The sequence below is a fragment of the Salvelinus sp. IW2-2015 genome, linkage group LG30, assembly GCF_002910315.2.
Source record: "Salvelinus sp. IW2-2015 linkage group LG30, ASM291031v2, whole genome shotgun sequence".
NCBI classification, from domain to species: Eukaryota; Metazoa; Chordata; class Actinopteri; order Salmoniformes; family Salmonidae; genus Salvelinus; species Salvelinus sp. IW2-2015.
Window position 1 is genome coordinate 1,468,307 of NC_036869.1, and position 19,508 is coordinate 1,487,814.

The 19,508-nt window shown below is 42.2% G+C and overlaps 1 protein-coding gene across 1 annotated transcript; it reads right to left on the minus strand.

Moving 5' to 3' along the window:
• Positions 1-7,004: 7,004 nt before the first annotated feature.
• Positions 7,005-11,267, minus strand: LOC111955388 (ras-related protein Rab-25). The gene is made up of 5 exons (XM_023975617.2): positions 10,926-11,267; positions 9,776-9,971; positions 8,097-8,290; positions 7,688-7,768; positions 7,005-7,510 (listed from the first exon to the last, which is right to left on the minus strand). The coding sequence occupies exons 1-5, from the start codon at positions 10,957-10,959 to the stop codon at positions 7,383-7,385; spliced, it is 633 nt and encodes a 210-aa protein (XP_023831385.1). The 5' UTR covers positions 10,960-11,267; the 3' UTR covers positions 7,005-7,382.
• Positions 11,268-19,508: the final 8,241 nt, after the last annotated feature.

Consider the following 19,508-nt stretch of genomic DNA (forward strand, 5'->3'; position numbering starts at 1 on the left):
TGGAGTGGGTCTAGGGTTTCTGGGATAATGGTGTTGATGTGAGCCATGACCAGCCTTTCAAAGCATTTCATGGCTACAGACGTGAGTGCTAAGGGTCGGTAGTCATTTAGGCAGGTTACCTTAGTGTTCTTGGGCACAGGGACTATGGTGATCTGCTTGAAACATGTTGGTATTATAGACTCAGAGAGAGGTTGAAAATGTCAGTGAAGACACTTGCCAGTTGGTCAGCACATGGTCGGAGTACACGTCTTGGTAATCCGTCTGGCTCCGGTTTGAAGGTCTTACTCACATCGGCTGCGGAGAGCGTGATCACACAGTCACCCGGAACGGCTGATGCTCTCATGCATGTTTCAGTATTACTTGCCTCGAAGCGAGCATAGATGTCATTTAGCTCGTCTGGTAGGCTCGTGTCACTGTGCAGCTCTCAGCAGTGCTTCCCTTTGTACTCTGTAATAGTTTGCAAGCCCTGCCACATCTGACGAGAGTCAGAGCTGGTGTAGTACAATTTGATCTTAGTCCTGTATTGATGATTTGCCTGTTTGATGGTTCCTCAGAGCGTGATTTCTTATTAGCTTCTGGGTTAGAATCCCGCTCCTTGAAAGCGGCAGCTCTACCCTTTAGCTCAGTGCAAATGTTGCCTGTAATCCATGGCTTCTGGTTGGGGTATGTACGTACAGCCACTGTGGGGACGACGTCCTCAATGTACTTATTGATAAAGCCAGTGACTGATGTGGTGTACTCCTCAATGTTATCGGAAGAATCCCAGAACATATTCCAGTCTGTGCTAGCAAAGCAGTCCTGTAGTTTGGCATCTGCTTCATCTGACCACTTTATTATAGACTGAGTCACTGGTGCTTCCTGCTTTAATCTTTTCTTGTAAGCAGGAATCTGTGTGTGTTGTAAAGGTGGTCTGGAATTTTTTCCCCCTCTGGTTGCACATTGAACATGCTGATAGAAATTAGGTAAAACTGATTTAATTTTCCCTGCATTAAAGTCCCCGGCCGCTAGGAGCGCCACCTCAGGATGATCGTTTTCCTGTTTGCTCATGGCGGTTTTAGTGCCAGCGTCAGTCTATGGTGGTATGTAGACTGCTACGAAAAATACAGATGATAACTCTCTAGTAGTGTGGTCTACAGCTTATCATGAGATACTCTATCTCAGGCGAGCAAAACCTCAAGACTTCCTTAGATATTGTACAGCAGCGGTTGTTCACATATATGCATAGGCCCCCGCCCCGTGTCTTACCAGAGGCTGCTGTTCTGTTCTGCCGATGGAGTGTTTAACCCACCAGCTGTATGTTCTTAATTTTGTCGTTCAGCCACGACTCTGTGAAACATAAGATATTACAGTTTTTAATGTCCCGCTGGTAGGATATACGTGCTTTCAGCTCGTCCCATTCATTTTCAAGCGATTAGCAGGACGGAAGGCAAAGGCAGATTAGCCACTCGTCGCCTGATCCTCGCAAGGCACCCTGATCTTTTTCCACAAAATATCTGTTTCCTTCTCCAGCGAATCACGGGGATCTGGGCCTGGTCGGGTGTCTGTGGTAGTATATCCCTCCCATCTGACTCATTGAAGAAAAACTCTTTGTCCAGTTTGAGTTGAGCAACTGCAGTTCAGATGTCCAGAAGCTCTTTTCGGTCATAAGAGACGGTAGCAGCAACATTATTTATTCTATTTATTTTATTTCACCTTTATTTAACCAGGTAGGCTAGTTGAGAACAAGTTCTCATTTGCAACTGCGACCTGGCCAAGATAAAGCATAGCAGTNCACACACACACACACACACACACACACACACACACACACACACACACACTGTAAAAGTCCTCTGTGCACATCTGTGAGGCACAGAAAGAGCAGTTTCTGTCATGAATGTCACTAATCACCAATACTGGAGATTTATACTCTCTTGGCCGAGCTACACAAAAATACTAATTTAAACCATGGTCCACAGATGAGCTACAGACACAGTTGTATACATGTGCACATGCCCACACACACTCAAAATGCTTGATTCAAAACCAGGTTTATGAAGGCTATTTTCTACATACAGTACCATTAAGAAGTTTGGACACACCTACTCATTCTAGGGTTTTTCTTTATTTTTACTAATTTCAACATTGTAGAATAATAGTGAAGACATCAAACCTATGAAATAACACATATGGAATCATGTAGTAACCAAAAAAGTATATTTAAAAAATATATTTTAAAGTTGAGATTCTTCAAAGTAGCCGCCCTTTGCCTTGATGACAGCTTTGCACACTCTTGACATTCTCTCAATCAGCTTTATGAGTTAGTCGTCTGGAATGCATTTCAATTAACATTCTTTCCTTCATAATGCATAATGAGCCAATCAGTTGTGTTGTGACAAGGTAGGGGTCGTATACAGAAGATAGCCCTATTTGGTAAAAGGCCAAGTCCATATTATGGCAAGAACAGCTCAAATAAGCAAAGAGAAATGACAGTCCATCATTACTTTATCAAATAAAATAAAATTGTATTTGTCACATGCGCCGAATACAACAGTTCACCTTACAGTGAAATGCTTACTTACAAGCCCTTAACCAACAATGCAGTTTTAAGAAAATACCTACAAAAAAAGAAGAGAGATAAGAATAACAAATAATTAGAGTAGCAGTAAATAATGATAGCAGGACTATTTTTTATTWGTTTTATTTCACCTTTATTTTACCAGGTAGGCTAGTTGAGAACAAGTTCTCATTTGCAACTGCGACCTGGCCAAGATAAAGCAAAGCAGTTCGACACATACAACAACACAGAGTTACACATGGAATAAACAAACATACAGTCAATAATACAGTAGAAAAAGTCTATATACAGTATGTGCAAATGAGGTAGGATAAGGGAGGTAAGGCAATAAATAGGCCATGGTGGCAAAGTAATAACAATATAGCAATTAAATACTGGAATGGTAGATGTGCAGAAGATGAATGTGCAAGTAGAGATACTGGGGTGCAAAGGAGCAAGATAAATAAATACAGTATGGGGATGAGGTAGTTGGATGGGCTATTTACAGATGGGCTATGTACAGGTGCAGTAATCTGTGAGCTGCTCTGACAGTTGGTGCTTAAAGCTAGTGAGGGAGYTATGAGTCTCCAGCTTCAGTGATTTTTGCAGTTCGTTCCAGGACAGAGTCAATGTGTGGGGGCACCGGTGTCGAGGTAATTGAGGTAATATTTTATAGTTATAAAAGTGACTATGCATAAATAATAACAGAGAGTAGCAGCAGCGTCTCAGATGGGATGGAAATGCAAAAAGTCTGGGTATCCATTTGATTAGCTGTTCAGGAGTCTTATGGCTTGGGGGTAGAAGCTATTTAGGAGCCTCTTAGACCWAGACTTGGTGCTCGGCTACCGCTTGCKGTGCGGTAGCAAAAAGAACAGTCTATGACTAGAGTGGCTGGAGTCTTTGACCATTTTTAGGGCCTTCCTCTGACACCACCTGGTATAGAAGTCCTGGATGGCAGGAAGCTTGGCCCCGGTGATGTACTGGGCCGTTTGCACTACCCTCTGTAGTGCCTTGCGGTCGGAGGTCGAGCAGTTGCCATACCAGCCAGTGAAGAGACCAGTCAGGATGCTCTCCATAGTGCCAGCTGTAGAACCTTTTGAGGATCTGAGGATCCATGCCAAATCTTTTCAGTCTCCTGAGGGGGAATAGGTTTTGTCGTGCCCTTTTCACGACTGTCTTGGTGTGCTTGGACCATGTCAGTTTGTTGGTGATGTGGACGCCTAGGAACTTGAAGCTCTAAACCTGCTCCACTACAGTCTCGTCAAAGAGAATGGGCACATGCTCAGTCCTCCTTTTCCTGTAGTCCACACTCATCTCCTTTGTCTTGATCACGTTGAGGAAGAGGTTGTTGTCCTTGCACCACATGGGCAGGTCTCTGACCTCCTCCCTATAGGCGGTCTCATCATTGTCGGTGATCAGGCCTACCACTGTTGTGTCATCGGCAAATCTCATGATGGTGTTGGAGTCGTGTCTGACCATGCTGTCATGAGTGAACAGGGAGTACAGGAGGGGGCTGAGCACGCACCGCTAAGGGGCCCCCATGTTGAGGATCAGCGTTGCGGATGTGTTGTTACCTACCCTTACCACCTGGGGGCGGCCCGTCAGGAAGTCCAGGATCCAGTTGCAGAGGGAGGTGTTTTGTTACAGGGTTCTTAGCTTAGTGATGAGCTTTGGGGGCACTATGATGTTGAACGCTGAGCTGTAGTCAATGAACAGCATTCTCACATAGGTGTTACATTTGTCCAGGTAGGAAAGGGCAGCGTGGAGTGCAATAGAGATTGCATCATCTGTGGATCTGTCGGTGCGGTATGCAAATTGGAGTGGGTCTAGGGTTTCTGGGATAATGGTGTTGATGTGAGCCATGACCAGCCTTTCAAAGCATTTCATGGCTACAGACGTGAGTGCTAAGGGTCGGTAGTCATTTAGGCAGGTTACCTTAGTGTTCTTGGGCACAGGGACTATGGTGATCTGCTTGAAACATGTTGGTATTATAGACTCAGAGAGAGGTTGAAAATGTCAGTGAAGACACTTGCCAGTTGGTCAGCACATGGTCGGAGTACACGTCTTGGTAATCCGTCTGGCTCCGGTTTGAAGGTCTTACTCACATCGGCTGCGGAGAGCGTGATCACACAGTCACCCGGAACGGCTGATGCTCTCATGCATGTTTCAGCAGCATATGTGAGAACTCCTTCAAGACTGTTGGAATAGCATTCCAGGTGAAGCTGGTTGAGAGAATGCCATGCGTGTGCAAAGCTGTCATGAAGGCAAAGGCTGGCTACTTTGAAGAATCTAAAATATAAACTATATTTTGATTTGTTTAACAATTTTGTGGTTACTACATGATTCCATTTGTGTTATTTCATAGTTTTGATGTCTTCACTATTATTCTACAACGTAGAAAATAGTAAAATAAAGAAAAAACCTTGAATGAGTAGGTGTGTCCAAACTTTTGACTGGTACTGTTTGTGAGAATGAATCGCTCCCTCCATTGACACTGCTGTCCTCTCTAACCAGGTACCATTGCACAGGTGTGTTTGACAGAGAACGACACAGTATGTGGGTGTTATGAGAGAATGACATGGGCCTTGACCAACACTAACACTTACCTGGACACCACGCTCAAATTGTCTCAATCGAAATGTAGACGATGCCATTCATTTAGGTCAAAGTCCCATAATAAGACCGATCAAACATTTATCTGTGTTTATGATGTTTATTTATTCATAAAATACTGAAGGAAATATGTGTGATAAGGAATTACATATCAAATGTAGACCTATTGAGACACCACTTTGTTGAGTCCTCGTACCACCGTAGATGTATTTTAAATAGCACTGCCCTCTGGAGGATAATAGTGAGCGTGAATGACAGAGTACTCAGCAATCTCTAACATGCAGACCACACAGCCTGCGTCGCAAAATAAATGTACACATACATGTTATTCAATCATTGCACACACACTGCTCGCTCGCATCAACGAGTGTCTGCGTAGCCAGGCGTTAAAATAGAACTTGGTTTTATTTGTGAAGCTTGAGGCACTGCAAGTCCCGCCTCTCCCATCTCCTCGTTGGTTTTTAGGAGCATATACCCACGTGGGTGATTGAAAGATTAATTGAGGTCCACACTCCAGTCCAGTTAGTGGTGGTAATACACCTTAAAGTTGATTACCAACCGCCATATAAAGTCCAAAGAAGAAGAAGAAGCCTGAAGGAGGAGAGATTACTAGAAACTAACTCTGTTTACCCTTTTATCTGTGGATTCATTGTCGGAGTAGAGGACCTTGTGCATTTCAGGTAAAATAACAACCCAATGTTTATATCCCAGGACAAATTAGCCTGCAACAGTAAGCTAGCTAAATAGGACAAATTAYKCTGCAACAGTAAGCTAGCTAGCTAAATTTTCATAAATGTTTAATACTTTTCGACCTGTTCCCCAAATTAATATAGTTGGTTCAGAGTTCGTTTTGATATTTCAACCTGCGTGTCCTGATCGGTTTGGTGTGGGTGGACAAAATCCACATGTGCGCGGACGCAGGCGGCGCCTGGTCTAGTCAGCATGTAAGAAATCTTCAATTAAAAAGAGTCATGACAAGTTGGTTGTAAAATACATGTCTATTACAAAATGTTACATACAGTGCATAGTTACTGCAATATCAAACTTCAATATTTCAAATTCATGAATCTTTCTACTTGGTCTTCACCAAGTCTCCGAGCCAAATATACTTGTCATTAACTTAACCTTTACAAGTGTTCACATTTTGTCAACGCAAAACCTCATACCGTTTTTTCATCTTGGTGACAAACCACACATGCGCATAATTGTTGACCACATGTCCCGGATTGTGCGGAACAGTCCCACATTTTGMCATTTTGGCCCACTTCCCGCAAACAATCATGTCCCGCATGTCATATCGTCAACCAATCACATTTGTCAAATCTTTTCGGGCTAAATTCTAGTTACTTGGAGAGGACAGTTACTACTTACAATATGTGTGCTTCTAACGAAGAGCTACAAAACTAAGTAAAAATATGTATTAGACTGAAAGATATAGGCTGAGCTAATTTCTTCAAACTTGTGATGCTCATTAGTTGCTCATTCAAGATATTTGCTGCTACTTCACTCAATCCCGTTTTAAGTCTCCCATCCTAACTGTTTTACATTCCCTGAGACCAACAAGAAACGTTTTCTTGGCCAAATATTTGTAGATTTTCATAAAACAGCCACAAAAGTGGTCTCTCGTTTCTGTATCACCAAATTTTGCGCGAGGCAAAAGACTATGCTACGTGCTATTCAATTAGCTCTGTTGGTGCAGCGGGAGGGGGATTTGTGTGTGTGTGTGTGTGTGTGTAYGCTACATTGTCACTCGAATATCGCGCAAATCATACCGCTGTCCCGCATTTGCGATTTTTTTTATGTGGTCAACCTAACATGATGTATATACCAAAATAATGTAGTTCCTCCTTTCGAATATACCAAATCAATATGTATTTGCTGTATAATAACTGCTAAAGTTTAAAAACGAGCATACAGAAGAAGAAAAAAATCCACCCAAATATGTTGTGGTCAGCAACATTTAGCCAAGCAGGGAGAATGACGGTAGCACCATAGTGTCAATATTGATCAACTGTACATAAATGTGGCATGTCTCTTAAATCTGTCTTGTTGACAATTGTGAAATGCACTGTAAATTAAATGTGACTTGATTTGACTTGCCTGGTCTTTGGTTTGGACAGTCCTATACACTATTCCCTTTAACCTGAATGAGGGCAGAGTAGGATGATTCTGTGTAGAACTGAAGATAATCAGTTAGAACAGGTCAAACCTGGTCAGAACCAGTCAGAACTGGTCAGAGGTTCTTGCAGCAGGTACTGCGTTTCTCCTGGGTGTCGCTAGCTGGTCCAATAGTACTGGACAGGGTCACGGCAGTGATGGACACGCGGGGCACCTCTCGACTGGCCACCTTCTTGTGGATCGCTGGGGGTAACAGATATCATCACGTCAAAAAGTGATGCTGGTCTTACACACACACGTCACAGAAAAGGTGCATGGCAGAAAAGTGCACCAAGTACAATAGTAGAGATCCACATGACATGGTGTTGTCTAACGTTTTSTAGATAAAGGTATGAAGTACAAGAGCAACATAATAAGAACCTGTGAGAACTTCCTGGAAAGCAGCTTCAACGTTGGTAGAATCCAGAGCTGACGTCTCCATAAACAAGAGGCCATTCTTTTCTGCGTGAGAAGGAATACCTTGTTGACTATATTCTTACGGACATCATACTCAAAACCAACCTTAGAATTCCTTTTCATTGATGCAAAGTTGGTAATTTATTTTACATTACCATCAGACATTGATATTCTATTCAATGGAAAAGCAATATGAAACATTTTGCAATATTCTGCCACTTTCTGTCATTGACTGCATATTGCACACTTGTGTAACTAGTAACTAAGTTACAGGTAACTGGTAAGTAACTGGTAACTAACTAGTAGCTAAGTAACTCATAACTGGTAAATAACTAGTAAGTAACTTTTAACTAACTGGTAAGTAAATTATCACCTGTGAAGTCCTTGGCCTCCTCGGTGGGCACGGTCCTCAGGGTATCCAGATCACACTTGTTGCCCACCAGCATGACCACCATGTGGGGCTCAGTGTGGTCGTACAGCTCCTTCAGCCAACGCTCCACACTCTCATAGGTTAGGTGCTTGGTGATGTCATACACCAGCAGAGCCCCKACCGCCCCTCTGTAGTACCTGGAGAGAGAAAGAGAGAGAAACGGAGAGAGGGAGAGCAAGAAAGAGAAACAGAAAGAGAGAGAAACAGAGTGAGAGAGAGAAAGAGAAAGAGAGAGAAACAGAGAGAGAGATCGACAGAGAGAAACAGAGAGCAAGAGAGACCGAGAAACAGAGAGAGAGAGAGAAAGAGAGAGATCGACAGAGGGAGAACCAGAGAGAGAGAGAACCAGAGAGAGGGACATCTAAAGTGAAGTCAGATGTTCACTTGGTGGGGGGTTGTGTTTGCATAAACAGTGCATTCGCGAAGTATTCKGACTCTTTCATTTTTTTCACATTTTGTTACATTACAGCCTTATTCTAAAATGTATTAAATTGTTRCCCCCCCCCTCCTCAATCTACACACAATACCCCATAATGACAAAGCAAAAAAACTGGTTAATATACATTTTAGCAAATTGATATAAAAAAGAGTGAAATATGACATTTACATAAGTTTCAGACCTTTACTCAGTACTTTGTTGAGCACCTTGGCAGCGATTACAGCCTCAAGTCTTTTTGGGCATGACGCTAAAAGCTTGGCACATCTGTATTTAGGGAGTTTCTTCCCATTCTTCTCTGCAGATCCTCTCAAGCTCTGTCAGGTTGGATGGGGAGCATCGCTGCACAGCTATTTTCAGGTCTCTCCAGCGATGTTCGATCAGGTCAAGTCCGGGCTCCGGCTGGGCCACTCAAGGACATTCAGAGACTTGTCCCGAAGCCACTCCTTCGTTGTCTTGCTGTGTGTTTAGCGTCGTTGTCCTGTTGGAGGGTGAACCTTCACCCCAGTCTGAGGTCTTGAGCACTCTGGAGCAGATTTTCATCAAGGATCTCTCTGTACTTTGCTCTGTTCATCTTTCATCGATCCTGACTAGTCTCCCATTCCCTGCCGTTGAAAAACATCCCTACAGCATGATGCTGCCACCACCATGCCTCATGTTTGGTTTTTGCATTGTCAAGCATTGTCAACTGTGGGACCTTTATATAGACTGGTGTGTTCCTTTCCAAATCATGTCCAATCAATTGAATTTACCACAGGTGGACTGCAATAAAGTTTAGAACATCTCAAGGATGATCACATGGAAACAGGATGCACCTGATCTCAATTTCGAGTCTCAAAGCAAGGGGCTGAATACTTATGTAAATAAGTTATTTCTGTTTTTATAATTTTTTTATACATTTGCAAAAACATTATGAGGTATTCTGTGTAGATTAATTAGGGGAAAAATTATTTCATAAATTCTAGAATAAGGCTGTAACGTAACAAAATGTGGAAAAAATCAAGTGGTCTGAATACTTTCTGAACACATTGTATGTGTGTATCTATCCACACTGAGGTGATTGGCTCTCTAGCACTCTAATGTATGTGTTGTGTACAAGGAGTGTGTGTGTATGTCCGTGCATGCGTTCTGGTGTGTGCACGTATGTGTGTGTTGAGTGCACGTGTGTCCTGATGTGTGTACCCACGCGGAGGTGTTGGCTCTGTATCTCTCCAGCCCTGCCGTGTCCCAGATCTGAGCCTTGATGGCGAAGTTATCCAGCTGAACAGTGCGGGTGCTGAACTCCACTCCGATGGTGGTGCGGCTGTCGTGGTTAAACTCATTCTGGGTGAAGCGAGAKAGCAGGTTGCTTTTCCCAACACCAGACTCACCAATCAGAACCACTAAAGGATGACAGATATCATGGAAACACTTGAGTAAATGAGGGATACAAAGTATATTGAAAGCAAGTGCTGCCATACAAGTGTGGTTCCTGTGTTAATTAAGCAATTAACATCCCATCATGCTTAGGGTCATATATAAAAATGCTGGGCAGGCCATTATTTTAGTCATTATTTTGGCTACCATGGTTATGCTCCCATAGGATGATAATGCCCCCATCCACCAGGCACGAATGTTCACTTAATGGTTTAATGAGCATGAAACGATGTAAGTCATGTYCCATGGCCGTGTCAGTCACCAGATCTCAACCCATATGAACACTTATGGGAGATTCTGGAGCGGTGCCTGAGACACCGTTTTCTATCTCCATCAACAAAACACCAAATTATGGAATTTCTTGTGGAAGAATGGTGTCGTATCCATCCAATAGAGTTCCAGGAACTTGTAGAATCTTGTTGCTGTTTCCTTTATTTAGTCAGTTACTTATATCATTATTACGTTTCTTGGGTGCAATGTTAGATGTTTCAGGTACAACAGTACCATCTACACTGAGTTTATAAAACATTAAGAACACCTGCTCGTTCCATGACGTAGACTGACCAGGTGAATCTAGGTGAAAGCTATGATCCCCTTATTGATGTCACTTGTTAAATCCACTTCAGTCAGTGTAGATGAAGGGGGGGAGAAAGGTTAAAGAAGGATTTATAAGCATGGATTGTGCATGTGTGCCATTCAGAGGGTGAATGGGCAAGACAACATATTTAAGTGCCTTTGAACGGGGTATGGAAGTAGGTGCCAGGTGCACCAGTTTGTGTCGAGAACTGGAATGCTGCAGGGTTTTTCACACACTTTCCCGTGTTTTTCAAGAATGGTTTCAAGAATGGTTCACCACCCAAAGGACATCCCGGGGGATTTGTTTACATATAGAATCAGCTTCTTTGACAAACAAGACTCACCTTTGAAGACAAAGTTGTAGCTTTCGTCACCCATACTGTGCCGTTGTTGAGCCCTGGTGGGTTCCTCCTCCGCCTGGTATAGGAGTGCTACTGCATTAGGTCCCAGGAGAGGGAGAACGAGAGAAAAAAAGAGAGAACAGCAGAGACAAGCGCCTCTCTTGTCTCCCAAGGCGCCAACGTAGTGAGACAGTGTAACAGAGGTGAAAATGAAGGAGAAAGAGAGAGAACAGGTTAGAGCTAGGCTAACACTGACACTCCTCTTTCTTTATKTGTAGATGGGGGCAGTTTGTCTATGGACAGACAGAGAGACGATCCCTGCTACTGCCGATTCCTCCTGTGGCTCAGCTGAKACATGGGAGAGGCAGAGMCGGAGGGGGGAAGTTGATGTCAGAGCAGGTGTAACAGGTAGAACCACTAGCATGTACAGTTATCACAAGAGAATAGACTCCACCCTCCCTCCCTCCCCATCTAGTCTGTCTATTTCGTCTGACAGGTGCATCTTCAGTGTATGATAGGTGAAGCAGTGCTATGGTGAATAGGAGAAACTTGTCCTTAGACACTGATCTAAGATCATTTTTGGTTTCCTCCTCAGGTTATGATTTGTGGAGGGTAATTGGGTCCTAGATTAGCTGATCCTGAGGGCAACTCTTACCTCTGGTTGTTACTACAGACGTGCACAGATAGGGCTCTGCCCCTTTGCCTTTCCACTCTCTAAAGTGTCCTTTTGGGTGGTGGTATAATTTCCCCCAAATTGTATACATTTGTCATTAACTGTGTTTTCATTAACTTGTCTAGTAATTTTTGTTGTTGTTGACATTTAGAAAGTTTGCATAGAAAATAGATGACATTTGCCTGCTAGGGTGCGTTTCCATTTAACTACTGTATCTTGTATTTGTATTTATTGTGGATCTCCATTAGCTACTCTTCCTGGGGCCTGGCAAAATTAAGGTAGTTATACAATTTTAAAAACATTACAATACATTCATAACAGATTTCACAACACATTAAGTGTGTGCCCTCAGGCCCCTACTCCACTAGCACATATCTACAACACTAAATCCATGTGTACATGTGTGTATAGTGTGTATGTTATCATGTGTGTGTATGCATGTGTCTGTGCTTATGTTTGTSTTGCTTCACAGTCCCCGCTGTTCCATAAGGTGTATTTTTTATCAGTTAAAAAAAAAATCWGATTCTACTGCTTGCATCAGTTACCTGATGTGGAATAGAGTTCTATGTAGTCATTGCTCTATGTAGTACTGTGCACCTCCCATAGTCTGTTCTAGACTTGGGGACTGTGAAGAGACCTCTGATGGCATGTCTTGTGGGGTATGCATGGGTGTCTGAGCACGCAAGGTCCCCCTGCTCAAGCCAGCGCATGTCCAGGCCTGTCTGAAGTTTGCCAATGACCATCTGGATGAMCTAGAGGAGGAATGGGAGAAGGTCATGTGGTCTGATGAGACAAAAATAGAGCTTTTTGGTCTAAACTCCACTCGCCGTGTTTGGAGGAAGAAGAAGGATGAGTACAACCCCAAMAACACCATCCCAACCGTGAAGCATGGAGGTGGAAACATCATTCTTTGGGGATGCTTTTCTGCAAAGGGGACAGGACGACTGCACCGTATTGAGGGGAGGATGGATGGGGCCATGTATCGCGAGATCTTGGCCAACAACCTCCTTCCCTCAGTAAGAGCATTGAAGATGGGTCGTGGCTGGGTCTTCCAGCATGACAATGACCCGAAACACACAGCCAGGGCAACTAAGGAGTGGCTCCGTAAGAAGCATCTCAAGGTCCTGGAGTGGCCTAGCCAGTCTCCAGACCTGAACCCAATAGAAAATCTTTGGAGGGAGCTGAAAGTCCGTATTGCCCAGCGACAGCCCCGAAACCTGAAGGATCTGGAGAAGGTCTGTATGGAGGAGTGGGCCAAAATCCCTGCTGCAGTGTGTGCGAACCTGGTCAAGAACTACAGGAAACATATGATCTCTGTAATTGCAAACAAAGGTTTCTGTACCAAATATTAAGTTCTGCTTTTCTGATGTATCAAATACTTATGTCATGCAATAAAATGCAAATTAATTACTTAAAAATCATACAATGTGATTTTCTGGATTTTTGTTTTAGATTCCGTCTCTCACAGTTGAAGTGTACCTATGATAAAAATTACAGACCTCTACATGCTTTGTAAGTAGGAAAACCTGCAAAATCGGCAGTGTGTCAAATACTTGTTCTCCCCACTGTACATCCAAGGGACAGCCGTGCTGCCCTGTTCTGAACAATTGCAAGTCCCTCTTTGTGGCACCTGACCACGCGACTAAACAGTAGTCCAGGTGCGACAAAACTAGAGCCTCTAGGACCTGCATTGTTGAAGGTAGAGCAGCGCTTTATTGTAGACAGACTTGTCCCCATCTTAGCTACTGTATCAATATGTTTTGACCATGACAGTTTACAATCCAGGGTTACTCAAAGCAATTTAGTCACATCAATTTGCTAAATTTCCACATTATTTATTACAAGATTTAATTTAGGTTTAGGGTTTAGCGAATGATTTTGTCCCAAATACAATGCTTTAGTTTTTGAAATATTTAGGACTAACTTATACCTTGCCACCCATTCTGAAACTAACTGCAGCTCTTTGTTAAGTGTTGGAGTCATTTTAGTCGCTGTAGTAGCTGACGTGTATAACACACCCAAAGCCAGTAGCATGTTGTTAGTAAATATTGAAAAAAGTAAGGGGCCTAGACAGCTGCCCTGGGGAATTCCTGATTRTACCTGGAGTATGTTGGAAGAAGAACACTCTTTGTGTTCTGTTAGACAGGTAACTCTTCATACACAATATAGCAGGGGTTGTAAAGCCATAACACATACGTTTTTCCAGCAGCAGACTATGATCGATAATGTCAAAAGCCGCAATGAAGTCTAGCAAAACAGACCCCCCCACAATCTTTTTATCATAAATTTCTCTCAGCCAATCATCAGTCATTTGTGTAAGTGCTGTGCTTGTTGAATGTACTTCCATATAAGTGTGCTGAAAGTCTTGTCAATTTGTTTAATGTAAAATATCATTGTATCTGGTCAAACACCATTTTTCCCCATGGAAACAGCTGGATGTAATGTCACACCCCCCCAAAAAATTACATTTTAAGTGGTTGAAGTGTTTCCATTATCCATTTAGGAAAGTTTCTCATTAATAAATTGGTGACAGCCTGTATGCCCCCCCACCTATCAGTTTCATGTCTCAGGTAGCCCACAAAAGCCAGCATGGATAGAATGCAAGAATTGACTAATATTTGACATATTCTAATTCTATTGTGTCAAAGTATCGCCACGGTCCGTGTGGTGGTGAAACTTGCACTCCTGTAGATCTGAAATAATTGGATGGTGAAACTTACCAACCAACCAGAAAGGGAAGGCGAAGCAATTCTGCCATTCTTGAAAGTCAAGACAATCCCTGTACTGCAAAGAAAGAATGAAAAAATGTATTTTGTAAGAGGTAGGCATTTAGAATTAATTGTGGAGTCAAGCTTTATGGTTACGCGGGTGACATCACATGCCCCACGTAGGCCTACCTTCAAAATTATTTGTCAATCATAATTTATTCGAAAAACACAGTTTCCATCATCATTTGTCGCAAAAAAGAAAGTTAGTTAGACAGAAGAAAAATGTACCCCTGTCGAACGGATGAAAATATTGTCGATCTTTAGAACATTTCTCCTATTGACCTATCTGCCGTTTCCATTACACACGTCACAACATTGATTTTATCGAATAAACCTGGGTCAATGGAAACCTGCCTCGTGTTGTTCGGAACCCACTGCACGCAAGTTGTCAAGTTTGCCACTCCACACACGGTCCGTTGGTTGCCAAGGCCAGGGACCATGGCAAAGTCTCAGCTCACTCAACAAATAGCTGCAGATGACCATTTGCCTGTTAGCTCTTATGGGAATGATCTGAATACCCCCTCTGACTTTAAATCTCATAGGGGGCTTGGACTAATGCACCTAAATGTGTGAAGTATGATTTAAAAAATGGACACAATTGACATTTGGGTACAGGACTCATATCCTGACATTCTGGTTCTCTTGGAATGTATTTAGATGTGACAGATTACAGAAAGGGGGAGGAGTGGCCATATATGTAAAATCTCATTTCATGGCATCTCAATCTTTAAATATTTCTGATCCTAAGAAATTTCAGCTCCTGGTTGTAGATGTGTCCATAAATCAGAATACACATTTATTTGTTACTGGGATTTCCTGCCCCCCTGCCGCCATGGTGGATGCTATTGGTGCTATATCGGAGTGTTTAACACCTTTTCTGTTCTCGAAGTTGGTCATTTTAGGGGATTTGACTCTGGATTGGCTATCTCCGGCCTCAGATCAATTTAAAAGTATATGCATTAATTTTAATCTGACTCAAGTGATCTGAAAACCCTGTTCTCTCTTCATTAATTTATTTGATTATTTAAAAAAACAAATATTTGTCTAGTGGAGTATTTGCATATGATCTCAGTGATCATTGTCCCATAGTATGTATTAGAGCTGGTGTACTCAACTCTTACCCTATGAGATCCGGAGCCTGCTGGTTTTCTGTTCTACCTGATAATGAATTGCACACACCTGGCATCCCAGGTCTAACTCAGTACCTGATTAGAGGGGAACAATAAAAAAAATCCAGTAGAACTGGTTTCGAGGTCCAGAATTGAGTTTGAGGGCATTAGAGTCACAAAATACCAAAACACTTATCTACGTTTAAGAAAATACATTTTAAAATGTTTTCTGCTCAAGGGTTTTTARATGACATAGCCTGCTTTGATTTAGCCACGGTCTCTTGTATTTCTGACCCTGAGTTGGCTACAAAAAATGTCTAATCCATATTTATTCCTCTGACAGATAAGCACGGCCCTTTTAAACAATTAACAGTCAGAGATAGATCGAAGCCTTGGTTTTCTTCAAAGTTATCTAAGCTCATTCAGACGAGAAATCAGGCCTGGGACAAAGCAAGGAAAACTGACTCCGTAGTGGACTGGCAATTTTTCAGACAATTGAGAAACAGATGTACTATCTCGATTATAAAAGCTAAATCAAGCTACTTTTTAAGCTCTCTCTCTGACTGCTGGTGATCCTTCAAAATGTTGGAAAACAGTAAATGCACTGAAGCTTACAAATTCCTCATATTCCCTGCCTAAGCAAGTTCTGTCTGACTCTGGCATCATAACTGAGATGAATGGGATAAGTTATGCTTTTAATCATCATTTTTATCTCGGCAGGCTTTTATTTGAGAGAAACGGTGATGTAGTTGACCCCGGTCAGTCAATCAACTGCTCTTTTCTCTGCCAGCCTCTAGCTGACTCCACAGTTAACCCGTCAACTTCAAGTGAATCTTTTGTTTATATTTCAACAATTTACTTGACAGACATTTTATTGATCAGCATTTGCAATAATGTGTATCCATATCCACTCGCACTGATATGATTCATCCATTTTTGCTGCAGCTCTCTGCCCCCCGATTGCTGAATCATTAACTCATATTTTTATATCCCCAAGAACCTGATGGTACTTTCCCCAAGATTTGAAAGGCGGCCCGTGTGCTCCCCCTTCACAAAGGTGGTGACCCTTGTGACCGAAATAATTATCTGCCTTTTTAAAAACTTTCTTGCCTAGCTAAAATATTTGAATCCTTGATTCATTCTCAGCTAAGATCTTTCTTACCTTTGAAATGTATTCTAAATGTACATCAGTCGGGTTTTAGACCAGGTCATAGCACTGCTGCATCCTTAGTTATAAATTATGTGGTTAACTGTATGGATAAAAGGCAACATTTTGTTGCTCTCTTCATTGACCTGACAAAGGTTTTCCATACTGTTGATCACTCAATGTACAGTGCATTCGGAAAGTATTCAGACCCCTTGACTTATTCCACATTTTGTTACGTTATTCAAAAATMGATTAAATAAAACAATTCCTCAGCAATCTACACACAATAACCCATAATGACAAAGCAAAAATAGGTTGAGAAATTTGCCATTATATATCTTTATAAAAAATAAAAGAAACTGAAATCACTTATTTACGTAAGTATTCTGCCCCTTTACTATGAGACTCGAAATTGAGCTCAGATGCATCATGTTTCCATTGATCATCCTTGAGATGTTTCTACAACTTGATTGAAGTCGACCTGTGGTAAATTCAATTGATGGGACATGATTTGGAAAGGCACACACCTGTCTAAATAATGTCCCACAGTTGACAGTGTATGTCAGAGCAAAAACCAAGCTATGAGGTCGAAGGAATTGTCCATAGAGCTCAGAGACAGGATTGTGTCGAGGCACAGCTCTGGGGAAGGGTATCAAACAATTTCTGCAGCATTAAACGTCCCCAAGAACCTGATGGTCACTCTGGAGATGGGAGAACCTTCCAGAAGGACAACCATCTCTGCAGCACTCCACCAATCAAGCCTTTATGGTAGAGTGGCCAGACGGAAGTCACTACTCAGCGGCAGGGACTGGGAGACTAGTCAGGATAAGGGGAAAGATTAATAGAGCAAAGTAGAGAGAGASCCTTGATGAAAACCTGCTCCAGAGCGCTCKAGACCTCAGACTGGGGCGAAGATTCACCTTCCAACAGGACAATGACCCTAAGCACACAGCCAAGACAACGCTTCGGGACAAGTCTCTGAATGTCCTTGAGTGGCCCAGCCAGAGCCCGGACTTGAACCCGATTGAACATCTCTGGAGAGACCTGAAAATAGCTGTGCAGCAACGCTCTCCATCCCACCTGACAGAGCTTGAGAGGATCTGCAGAGAAGAATGGGAGAAACTCCCCAAATACAGGTGTGCCAAGCTTWTAGCGTCATACCCAAGAAGACTCGATGCTGTAATAACTGCCAAAGGTGCTTCAACAAAGTACTGAGTAAAGGGTCTGAATACTTATGTAAATGTATTTTTTTCAGTTTTTTATTTTTTGCTTTGTCATTTCGGSCTATTGTGTGTAGCTTGATGAGGGAAAAAAACACATTTAATACATTTTAGAATAAGGCCGTAACGTAACAAAATGTGGAAAAAGTCAACTCTTTCTGATGGGCTATCTTCTGTATACCACCCCTACCATGTCACAACACAACTGATTTGTTTCAAACGCTTTAAGGAAAGAAATTCCACAAATTTACTTTTTAATAAGGCACACCTGTTAATTGAAATGCATTCCAGGTGACTACCTCATGAAGCTGGTTGAGAGAATGCCAAGTGTGTGCAAAGCTGTCATAAAGGCAAAGGGTAGCTAGTTTGAAGAATCTTTTAACACTTTTTTGGTTACTTCTGTACATGATCCATATGTGTTATTTCATAGTTTTGATGTTTTCACTATTATTCTACAATGTAGAAAATAGTAAAAATAAAGAAAAACCTTMTAGGTGTGCCCAAACTTTTGACTGGTACTGTTCATAATATCTATGCCACAAGAGCATTAGTGACGTGGGGCACTTATGTTGGGGGTTGAGGCCTGGCTCYCAGTCGGCGTTCCAATTAATCTCAACTGTGTTCGATGGGGTTGAGGTCAGGGCTCGGTACAGGCCAGTCAAGTTCTTCCACACCGATCTCGACAAACCATTTCTGTATGGACCTCGCTTTCTACACGGGGGCATTGTCATGCAAAAACTGATTTCCCTTCATACAAGTCAGGATGGTCACAATTTGAAATAGGGTTCTTATTGACCAACTTAGTTTTATTTTGTAGTACAGTACTGTTAAAAGTTAGTTCAAACATGTTGAATTGGGTATGGATTTTCAGCTGAGGCCAACAGACAAATCACAGCTATGGAAGCCATTGCCAAGGTTACCACAACTACAATGCTAAAATAAAAGCAAAAAGCAAGAACCTAATTTACAACAACGTATGGTGCCACACCATACCAAAAAGCCTTTTGTCATAATATTTTATTCATACATTTTCCAGGAAGAGTTTTGTTTAATGATGAGACAAAACAGATTATCTATAGGTAGGTACGACTTACACCTCAAATTAAAAAACATYATGAATCAGATTAAAACGAAAAGGAAATCTGTCTCGTCTTTCTGTGTCTTCCTCAGAACCACACATTTCTTCCTTCATTAACGATTATCATGACATTTCTCAAAGGTCTCAATCTTGTGGCACCGCCTGTGTGAAGTCAATCTACACCAGCACCGGCAGACTCATTTGATTTGACTAGCCAGGGTTTGATCAAATCCATCCATTTGATGGGAGTGGTTGTTGTTAAAGGGGTTTGTTGAAAACAAGGCACCGTGCGTGGAGCCTGGGGGGAACAACTCACAGCTGAGAAGAGATGGATATATCCTATCTGGAATGACAATTTTGCAATTTTAGGGAAGTGTGGGGGATCTTTTCTTTTCAGCAATAGCAATAAATAGAAAGGGTTTTGGACGGTTAAAGTCGTGGAAAGAGGGGGAAGGGATTGGGGCCTGATATCCGTGTGAGATTGACAAAATAGTTTTGTATTTCTCTCTTCCTCCCCTCTCCATATACCCTGCACATCAGGGGTTTGGTCAAAATGGTGGATTGTTCACCTCACTGTAGACAGAAATGCAA